The 10721-nt window shown below is 40.7% G+C and overlaps 2 protein-coding genes across 2 annotated transcripts; both read right to left on the bottom strand.

Moving 5' to 3' along the window:
• Positions 1-3142: 3142 nt before the first annotated feature.
• On the bottom strand, positions 3143-4210 carry LOC121857400 (zinc finger BED domain-containing protein 5-like; the record flags this gene model as incomplete). The annotated part of the gene is made up of 2 exons (XM_042353432.1): positions 3433-4210; positions 3143-3301 (listed from the first exon to the last, which is right to left on the bottom strand). Coding segments are annotated over exons 1-2 (937 nt in total), but the record flags the coding sequence as incomplete, so codon positions are not given.
• A 63-nt stretch (positions 4211-4273) lies between these two features.
• LOC121857399 (zinc finger BED domain-containing protein 5-like) lies at positions 4274-5048 on the bottom strand. The gene is made up of 2 exons (XM_042353431.1): positions 4971-5048; positions 4274-4681 (listed from the first exon to the last, which is right to left on the bottom strand). The coding sequence occupies exons 1-2, from the start codon at positions 5046-5048 to the stop codon at positions 4274-4276; spliced, it is 486 nt and encodes a 161-aa protein (XP_042209365.1).
• Between the last annotated feature and the right edge of the window lie 5673 nt (positions 5049-10721).

Raw genomic sequence — 10721 nt, 5'->3', positions numbered from 1 at the left:
TAAAGTCCGTAAAATACCTCATCCTCAAGACAGCACCGACGGGGAACCTGGACTGCGAGGAGTTCGACAGGGGCCTACTAGAACTCCGTAACACCCCTACCCCTGCCGGACGCTCTCCTGCCCAGGTGTTGTATGGCCACCCCCTTCGTACTTGTGTGCCTGCCCACCCCCAGTCCTTCTCAGATGAATGGCAGATCAAGGCGGACGAGTGTGACCGCCGTGAGGCTGCCCGGATGGCCCAAGTGACAAGCCACTATGACGCCCACGCCCGCCCCCTTCCCAGGTTGACCGTCGGCCAGCAAGTACGAATCCAGGACCCGACGTCACACCGCTGGGACAAGGTCGGGGTCGTCATGGGCCGTGGCGAGTCCCGTTTGTACCAAGTCCGCCTCCCCAGTGGTCGTGTGTGGTGGCAAAACAGACGCCATCTCCGCCCAGTGCCATCCTCTAGTGACGAACCTTCCTCCCCGTCCCCTGTGCCCCCTTGCCCAGACCAGGAACGAAGGTCGTCAGTTGATCCTCCCATTGTCCCTCGCCGCTCCCCCCGACTCATGGAAAAAGAGTCCGTAGCCGCTCGAGATTGCACTACGAGCGTAAAGGGGGAGGGAGGTGTATAGATATGTAAATACCAAGATATGTGAACACGCCTGACGGCAGGACTCTGTTACCATTCATCGTACCATTTATTCACATGTCTGTATTACTACATATTATTATAGCATGTCTGATATCTATGCTTATGTCTAATGCCTATGTTCACTTACCATATACCGATGTACTATGTCTGTACCGCACTAGTCGAGTAACTAGAAGACCTTATTTATTGTCCTAGTAATATCTAGCAACTCTCCTTGCCTAGCTAGCTAACGTCCCTCAGATCGGCTTCGGCCTGCCTACGGCACGGAGTCCTTTTTGCTTGTCCCTGTTTTTCTGTACCTGTTGGTTATCCTGCCAAGTCTTGTACTACTTATTGAATATATCTACTGCTCGTGCTCTGGAGTTTCAAGAACCTTGTCTAGGATTGCATCCCACCACATTGATGACCTTAGAAAAAAATCTGTAGCATTAACTTTGTCTTTTAATATGTTCTTAGCTAAATGTCTTTAGTTAAGGTAAAATCTCGGTGTTATTTCTTGACGTTATTTCTTACATCTTAAACCAACCCTTTAGGTACATGATTATTTTTTTCATTAACGAGGAATATTTTCATCATAACACCGTATTAATAAGCGTGAGGCAATATGTACCAAGAGGATTCATTAACGCTTCACGCTCCTGGCACCCTGTTGTACCCAAGCCATGATACGTTCTTCACGCTAATGGTAGGAAAAATTAAACCCTTTGAGTGTATTACCTTTACGTAAATGAATTCTTCGAGTTCTTCATTACCTCCTCTAACACGTGACTCTAATAACACGTGTATGTCTCTTGAGTTATTAAATGTCTTGTTATTTATGTCTGTGATGAGTTGATGCCACTTTTCTTGGGTACTTTTACTCATCATGTCTACCTGTACTTTTTTCCTAGGTATTATTATTTTTTCCATTTCCCACATTACTTTTTTAATATATCTCGTTACTTTTTTCATTGTTCCCATTACTTTCTATCATCTTCCGTCACTTTTCTGAGCTAACTGCAATTTTCTTCATTTCTCCAGTGTCTCTCTCTTCATCGGAGCTTCCTTATGTCACTTTTCATTATAACTCACTGACGTCACTTTATATCAGAACGCAATAGAAGCTACCCAGATTGACCCGTGTACAGAGGAAAGAGTATTGACCACACACACACACACACACACACACACACACAATATTCCTCCATCTATTGTGTGGTGACTAAGTTTCCCTCATTGTCAGGCGGGGCCATTAACTATGTCCCCAGCATGTGTTAAGTAGCAAGGTGGTGGTAATGGTGGGGGAAGTGATGGTGGTCATAGTGGTGCAGGTAGTAGTAGTAATGATAGTGGTGATAGTGGTTGTGATAATGGTGGTGTTGGTGGTGGTGGTGGTGGTAATAGTGGTGGTGTTGGTGGTGGTAATGGTGGTGGTAATAGTGGTGTTGGTGGTGTTAGTGGTAATTGCGATGTTTGTGGTGGTAATAGTGGTGGTGGAGGTGGTAGTAATGGTAGTTGAGCACTCGTCAAGACCTAATAAAACGCGGAGAATAACGTCCGTAGAATTATCGGTGACGCTATCGCATTTTAACAGCTGGTTTGTTGTTTATCAAGTTTCCTCTTATTCCTTTTCTACTTTTTATATTTCATCCTTCTTTTTTGCCTTTTTTACCAATTTCTTTTAGTTAATTTTTCTGTTTTTTTTTTAAAGATTCAATGGATCGCCTTTTCTTCTATTTCGGATTTTGAAGACCAAACTAAACAAAATCAAGTCCATTAAAAATTTTTGTAAATTTAATCATTTATTTTTTTTTTTTTGTAATCTGTTCTTCGCATTCATCAGATATTAAATATAAAATCGTCATTCACTATACCAGTGGTTCTCAACCTTGTTTGCCCCATGCACCCCTTTCACCATATGTCAGAATGTCATTCCCCCCTCCTTTCCAAGATTGTCTGCCTCAAAGAGTGCATTCCAAATAATATGCATATAATACTGAAAATCCTTTATTTTTTTCCATATTAGTACAAATACATTTACAATTTTACATGGATTATTTTTATAGTGGAGTTTTACAAATTAAATGCCAATTGAAAATGTTGATGGATTTATAAAACTTGAATAGAAGTAAAATAGTTTTTTTTTATTTATAATGAATTACTTAACAGACCAAACTGAAGCATAATGCAATAAACAAAAAGTTCAATAGAATACCAGGATATTGTAAATTTGTAATTAATCTTATTCAGATGAAGATTACAGTCAATGAGAAACCTGTGATTGTTTTTTCTTCGCCAATTCTGGGATATGCGGAGGAGTGCTTGAAAGGGCACAACGCAGGTCATTTTCTACCTCTAATCTACTACGTTGCTTCGTTTTAATTTGCAACAGAGTTGAAAAGCCTGACTCACAAAGATATGTCGACACAAACGGAAGCAATGCACGGATAGCTCTTTCTGCCACTTTTGGGTAGGAATCGTACATCAAGGGCCAAAATTCTGTGATTGATTTCTCATCGAACATACCTCTTGCTCCCGAATTAGTTTTCAGCTCCAGAAATTCATCTTGACAATCATCAGGAACTTTTTCAACTGACAATTTGAATGGATTTCGCACTAAATGCAACTCATCATCACTGAGTTCAGGAAAATATCGGCTGAATTCATTTTCCAGTGTATCAAATGCTGTAAAATTTCATTTTTTGCAAATTGTGGAAGCACCTTGTCTTCACCACCAACAACAAGAACGGATGACATTTTCTCAAACATTGCAACATTTTTTATATTAACCTTTCTCTTCCAATTTTTCAGCTTGCTCATGAAAGCTTTCAAGGCATCCATGAATTTTATGATGTTTGTATTCCTTCCTTGCATCTGAAGATTCAGTTTATCCAGCTGCTCAAAAATATCAACCAAATAGGCAAGGCGCATGAGCCATTCCTCATCATCCAGCCAGGCAAAAAATTCCATCTTACCCTGAACTTCAAAAAATAATTTGAGCTCATCTCTAAGCTCAAATATTCGCTCAGTTACATTTCCTCTTGACAGCCATCGAACATTTGTGTGGAAAAGAAGCAAATAATGGGCTGCATCCATGTCGGTACATAACTGCTTGAAAAGTCGTGAGTTGAGAGCTCCTCCTTTGACAAAATTCACAATTTGAATTGTTTGATCCAAAACCTTCCCTAGCGGAGCTGGAAGTGTTTTTGAGGCCAGTGCCTGACGATGGATCATATAATGAATGCCTTTCACTTTTGGAGCTCGCTTTTTCACACAAACTTGAAATCCTGATTTTGTCCCCAACATAGCTGGTGCTCCATCTGTACAGCACCCACAGATATTATCCCACAAAAGATTTTCTGATTCAAAGAAAGATGAAACCTTTTCCAAAATATACGAGGCCTTGGTAGTTGTTTCAAGAGGAGAACAAAAGAGAAACTCCTCTTTAAATGAACCTGAGTGAACATACCTTGCTAACACCATCAACTGGGAACACGATGCCACATCAGTCGATTCATCAAGTTGAATTGAAAATAAGCCAAATGCTGAAGACTTGATCTCCTGCACAACTTGATCCTTGATGTCAATGGCCATATCGCTGATCCTCCTTTGGATAGTACTGTTTGATAGTGGAACCGCTGCAAGTTTTTTCTCCAATCAATTTCCCAACACAATTTCCACCATCTTGAGAGAGCAAGGTTTGATCAAATTTTCCCCAATTGTATGTGGTTTTTTCTGCTTTGCTATCTCCAGTGCTACGACATAAGAAGCTTCAGTAACCTTTTGGTTTGTTTCTTTGAATGCCCCTGTTGAATCCAGCTTCATCTTTTTGAGAGCATTCCCATGACGTTCAAAAAAGTTTTGGTCCTTGTCCTTGTGTTGAGGATGAACATTCTGCAAATGTCGCCTCAACTTTGTTGGTTTCATAGAATCATTTGTCAAAGCTTTACTACAAATAACACATTGAGGCCTTTCTTCTCCATTGATGATGATGGATGTGAATCCATATTCAATATATGAATGATCGTACCCTCTTTTTTTGACACTCATGATGGGCTCCAAATTCTGTAAATAAAAACAAGAAAAAGTCAAAACTATAAATGGATATTTTCACAGATAAAAAAGTGAAATATTTATCTTTATTTTTTATTTAATCAGCAACATGGCTGGCATTAAGAAGTAAATAATGCCAGTGACGCACAAAAAGAATATGTGTAAAATGCACAAATATGGGAGATTATGGTCCATGTTAACACCACAAAAACTAGAGAAGCACAGTCACCAATGTGAGTGCGAAACCAACAAAATACTCACAAAAAGTGGCAAAAAACACAGGAGCTAACGGAGAGAAAACCCGGCGTGACCTCTCAGTAGCGCGGATCATTGAAGACTGCTCAGAACTGCAAGCATTGAAGTATGAGTCACACGTCATCTGCTAGAGTGGGGGGCCCGGCAGGGGTGCAGCGGCGTCGCTTCATCGAGAAGATGTTGCCAGTTGCTGGCCTCCTGGTTGAATGAATGCTCACAGCGTGGAGCTTGCTGGAGGAGGTGTTGCTTGTTCAGGAAGATGGGCAGAATGAGAGCTGGTTGGTGAGGACAGCTGGTGGGTCGCCATGCTCGCTGGCGGGAGCGAGGACCGCCAGGCAGGCGAGGAGAAGCGAGGGGCCGCCAGGCAGCGGCGGAGGAGGAGGTGTTGCTTGTTGTAGAAGTGAGGCCGGAATCAATCTCAATGGAGAGACAGAGCTTATATACCTAGCAGACGTGAGTCACCTATGAGTCACGTTGGGAAAACCCGAGAAGTAACTGGTCTTTGGCTCGGTTGCTAGGATACGGCGGCGCATCTGGTGACGCCGCTCGTTTGGTTGCTAAGGAAAGCGTCGCAGGTGGGATGCAGCTATGCAGTTTGTAGGGGAGACGTCCACTACAGGGTGTAGGGGGTGGGGGTACTAGTGACAGGAGGCTAGGTCTAGGACTCTAAGCAAAGCGTAAGCTTTCGTAAGGGTACTTGCAGACGGACCACTCGGTGGCGCCTATATCTTTCCTTTGTGGCAGCCCTGTCTATGGGTAATCTATATTGATCCTTACGGTTCAGGAGCTTGTGGTGAACGGTTTGATAGGCTGCTTGCAGCAGGTAATCGATGCATACTGAATTTTGTGCCGCCCTAGGGAGCTCAAAGGCAATAAAAAGATCAACATTCTAACAATTTGAGTTTGCTAATCTGTGGTCCCAAATCCCCCCTTGAAAACCTGAAATCCCCCCCTGGGGGGAATTCCCCCCTGGTTGAGAACCCCTGCACTATACATTACACTTCAGGTTTAGCGTCTACTAGTGAGGAAGGAAATCAATTCCTTGGCAAACATCTAATTCCAAGAAAAACGACTGCAGCCTTGTCCGTGTGTGTGTGTGTGTGTGTGTGTGTGTGTGTGTGTAATCGATCCCTGTGTATCTTGCTGTAGTCTGGTACCTGTGGACATAATGAGTTACCTAGTCTGTTTTTTTCGTGTAATCCGGAATGTAATCTAAACTTAAGTGAACCTGCATTTCGTCTAATCTAAGTGTATTTCATTGTAGTTACCTTCTGGGTGTCGGTAATCCTGTGTGTCGTGTGAATTAATGGGCGGCGTAACCTGGGTGTAGCGACCTCCTGGGTGTAGAGCCAACCTTGTCAAATGTGGCCATAATGCCTGAGGCGGAGTCGTACTGTATGTTTGTTGCTTACCCGCTGAGTCACTCCTCGACCCCCAGCGTGATAAAAGGCTCCAGGGAGATTTATTTGTTATGTATGGAAACAACGTAGATTTTGTGATAATTTCTGACAGTAGAAAAAATTAAGTGATTCAGTGTGAGAAGAAATGAAGCAAAATGATGAATATTTTTTTTTTTTTAGATTAATTACATTCAATGTTGTTATTACCGGTCATATAAAGACTAAGATAGACTATATAATAATAATACAGGTAGATTTTTTTACATTTGAAACTAATTAAGGTAAATAAATTATTTGCTTCCGTGTATTCCTAAGCTTTATTAACAAGCCTCTTTATTCACGTACTCAAGATAGGTCCAAACAAGAGATAATAACTATACAAAAATTATGGAAGGGTAGGTTCAAGATTGTTGAAAGGGGAATTATATACCTGTAACACCATTAATTATACTGCTGGTGACCGTGGTTGGTGGGATCAAATTATACCAGTATTTATGTTGCTTCTTGGTTGATATTCCTACACGTTTGTTGTCGATCGTGTAAATCTGGGGTTTTTATTTTGTCTCGGGTAAGTGAACGTATGAGAGGACACACACACACACACACACACACACACACACACACACACACACACACACACACACCACTGAATGAACACTACTGGGGGAAAAATTAATGACTCGTATCCTCATTATCATCAAGTGCGTGCGTGAGTCAGGTAACACGATCTTTTCCTTAGTGGTACAGGGTCATATATACAGCTTGTGTAACTGATGGCGAATTGTGATAGATGTTGGATTTCTGTCCCCCCTCCCAAAAAAAAAAAATTATAGTATCCTGGTGGTCCAGCGGTTAGCGTTCCCCGGTCACAGTCATAGGCTTGTGGGCCGTGGGTTCGAATCCTGGCGGGTTGAGGTGTTGATTGTATGTAGAAGTCCGCGTGCTTTATTGGGCTAATGAAATATATATTTATATATATATATATATTTATATATATATATATTATATTTATATATATATATATATTTCATGTAAATCCACAATGAAAACGTGGATAAGATAAATCTTGATAAAATCACACGGGAAAATGGAAACAACGGAGTACCTTAGCTTTCGTCTTTATTCAAGACATCTTGAATAAAGACGAAAGCTAAGGTACTCCGTTGTTTCCATTTTCCTGTGTGATTTTATCAAGATATATATATATATATATATATATATATATATATATATTTATATATATATATATATATATATATATATATATATATATAAATATACTATAGGTCTATGTAATTATATATGCTTCGTGTGGTGTGATATAAGAAGTAAAATGTGATATAGGGTGATATAGTATGGTATTAGTATAGTGTAATTTCATATTAGATAGTGAATGTATAATTTAATATAGTAATATATATAATACAGTACTATAATTTACTATAGAAACACAGTACAATAGATGTGATATAAAATTATACAAAATATTCATAACCATGCTTAAGGTAAGCTAAAATGACACATATATTTTAATATATAGCGTAAGCAATTCCTTATATAAGGTGGGATAATGACAGACGTCCCAGCCAGTCATCTGTCAATCTCTGGTATCGGGTCTCAAATGACCCAGCTTTGAGAAGGTCGTGCTGATCGTGCTCCCGCTAGGAGACCAAGGAAAATGGCCGGTTGGGATCGTTGTGCCGGGGAAGAGGAGGGAGTGTGGGGAAGGACGACCTTGCCACGCTGTTAAGGCAGCTGGGGCAGTTGTTGAGGAGGAGGTTGATTAATTTAAAGGGGGAAAATGAAGCCCCTTAGGGGACGAACTCTCAGGTAGGTGTTCTGCTTCAGCAGGACACTGCGAAGGAGGAGCAGGCGTGAGAGTGGTTGTTCCAGGGGACTAGGGTCAGGCTTAGGGAAAGCTGACCAGGTGTGTGGAGGCAACCCTTACCAGGTGTTGGAGGAAGCTGGCGAGGAAGAGAAGAGGCAGGACGGTGTGGTGCCAGGAGAGAAAATGGCAGTTGTTCAACCCCTGCCCAATGGTAAGGTGGTAGTAGTTGGGGACAGCCAGGTGAGGTTCTTAGATAGGACTTTTTGTGCAAGAGATAGGAAACGTAGGACTAGGGTGTGTTTTCCTGGGGCTGGGATAGGGCATGTAGCTGAGAGGATAGATAGGGTTTTGTCAGGGGAGGGTAACAAGCCAGTAGTGTGTCTTAGTGTGGGAGGAAACAACATAGGAAAGGTTAGGAGTGAGGAACTTTTCAAGAGGTATAGGGAGGCGCTGGGGAAGATTAGAGATAAGGGAGGGATCCTGATAGTATGTGGTGTCTTGCCTAGAAGAGGGGTTGGTCGTGAATGGCTGTCCAGGGCAATTGCTATAAATTTCCGACTGGAAAAACATTGTGCAAACAATGGTTGGGCATTCATGGATAGCTGCCAACCATTCTATGGCAACGACTACCTGTACAGTCGTGGCGGAGTACACTTGTCTCGTGCGGGGGTAAAGACGTTGTCTGCATCCCTGAGCGTGAAATTGTCATCTGAAGGGGGGGTTTTGCCAGGCAGGGTCAGAAATGAGTCAAAAACAAGCAGGTCTCTGGGAAGTAGTGAAACAGAAGTAGATAATGCTGAAAATATAGCGGTCATAATAACAAACATCAAAGTATTATATGCAAAAAACAGAGAAACGGAAGAAATATATTGAGGTTTATTATACTAATAGTAGAAGCCTGCGTAACAAAATGACCAAAGCCCAGGGGCCATTGTTAGTAAAGAGAACATAGATATAATTGCAATAACGGAAACATGGATAAATTCAAACAGCAAACATTTTTTAGCAGAATTTCATATTCCAGGATATAACCTATTTAAATTTGACAGAGTAGGAAGGAGAGGGGGCGGTGTAGCAGTGTATATCAGGGTGTCATTAAAAAGCTGCAATAAATCAAACATTAAAACAAATAGCGACAATGAAAGTATTTGGGTAGAGATTGGTGAGGGCAATGAGTCCGTAGTCATTGGTGTTATATATAGACCACCTAATTTGAGTAGGAACGATGGTAAATTGCTATGGGAGGAAATAAAGAAGGCATCTGTTAGAAACAATGTATGTATTCTAGGCGATTTCAACTTTTCAGGCTTAGATTGGAAAAATCAACTTAGCGATAATGAATCTGAAGATTTTCTAGAAGTAGTACAAGATAGTTTTTTATATCAATTCATAAACTCGCCCACTAGAGGAAATAATATCCTCGATTTAGTTCTCAGTAATAATGAAAATCTAGTAAAAGATGTTGGGATTGGAGACGAACTAGGAAACAGTGATCATAAAGCCATATATTTTAACTTAATATGGAATGGTAGGAAGAAGGAAAATTCGGCCTTGATCCCGGATTTTAGGAAGGCTAATTACGGTAGCTTAAGGAGAGACCTAAGGGATGACCCTATGGTCAAAAGATTAATCCCCCCCACACCTCCGGAAACTGTCAACTTAGGACGGGAGAACCCCGAATTTAATTTAGCAGCTACTTATGAACAATTTATTGCGACAATCCATAATGCTCAAAATAAACACATCCCTAAAAGAAAATTCAGATCGATACGGAACCAACCAAAATGGATGAATAATAGACTCTTAGATCTTCTAGGGAAAAAGAAAGGAGTATATAGAAAAGTTAAGAAAGGCGAAAATCACTTTCTTGGTTACTATCAGAACCTAACAAGACAGGTAAAAACAGAAATTAGGAAAGCAAAGAGAAATTATGAAATCAAGGTAGCAAACGAATCAAAAAATAACCCCAAAGCTTTTTATCAACTGTATAAATCAAAGGTTAGAGATACAATAGGTCTCTTAAAACCATTTACAGGAGAAATGACTGATGATGAGTTATAGAAATGTGTAGTACGTTAAATAGTCATTTTCTGCCCGTATTCGCTGCCAAAATGAAAACCTAGCACAGTTTCCAGAAGTTCATAAGGTATATAACGACAGTATAGAAAATATGTTGATGAATATCAATATTACTAGTAACGATGTGCTTAAAGTAATTAACAAACTGAAGCCTCATAAATCGCCTGGTCCAGACGAGGCATATGCTAGAATATTAAAAGAATGTAGAGATGAGTTGAGTAATCCATTAGCAGTTTTATTTAATAAGTCATTAGAATCGGGCCTAGTGCCAGAAGCTTGGAAACATGCAAATGTAGTTCCGATTTTCAAAAAAGGTGATAAATCAATTGCATCAAATTACCGTGCCATTAGTCTCACGTCAATCATAGGCAAATTGCTAGAGTCAATTACTGCTACAAAAATCAGAAGCCACCTTGAAACTTTCAACTTTATTCATTCTTCTCAGCACGGGTTCTCCCAGGGACGTTCTTGTCTCACAAATTTGCTTAGC

This window comes from Homarus americanus, unplaced genomic scaffold, assembly GCF_018991925.1.
Source record: "Homarus americanus isolate GMGI-L3 unplaced genomic scaffold, GMGI_Hamer_2.0 scaffold43312, whole genome shotgun sequence".
Lineage (NCBI taxonomy): Eukaryota > Metazoa > Arthropoda > Malacostraca > Decapoda > Nephropidae > Homarus > Homarus americanus.
This window is presented reverse-complemented; position numbering and strand designations above follow the sequence as displayed.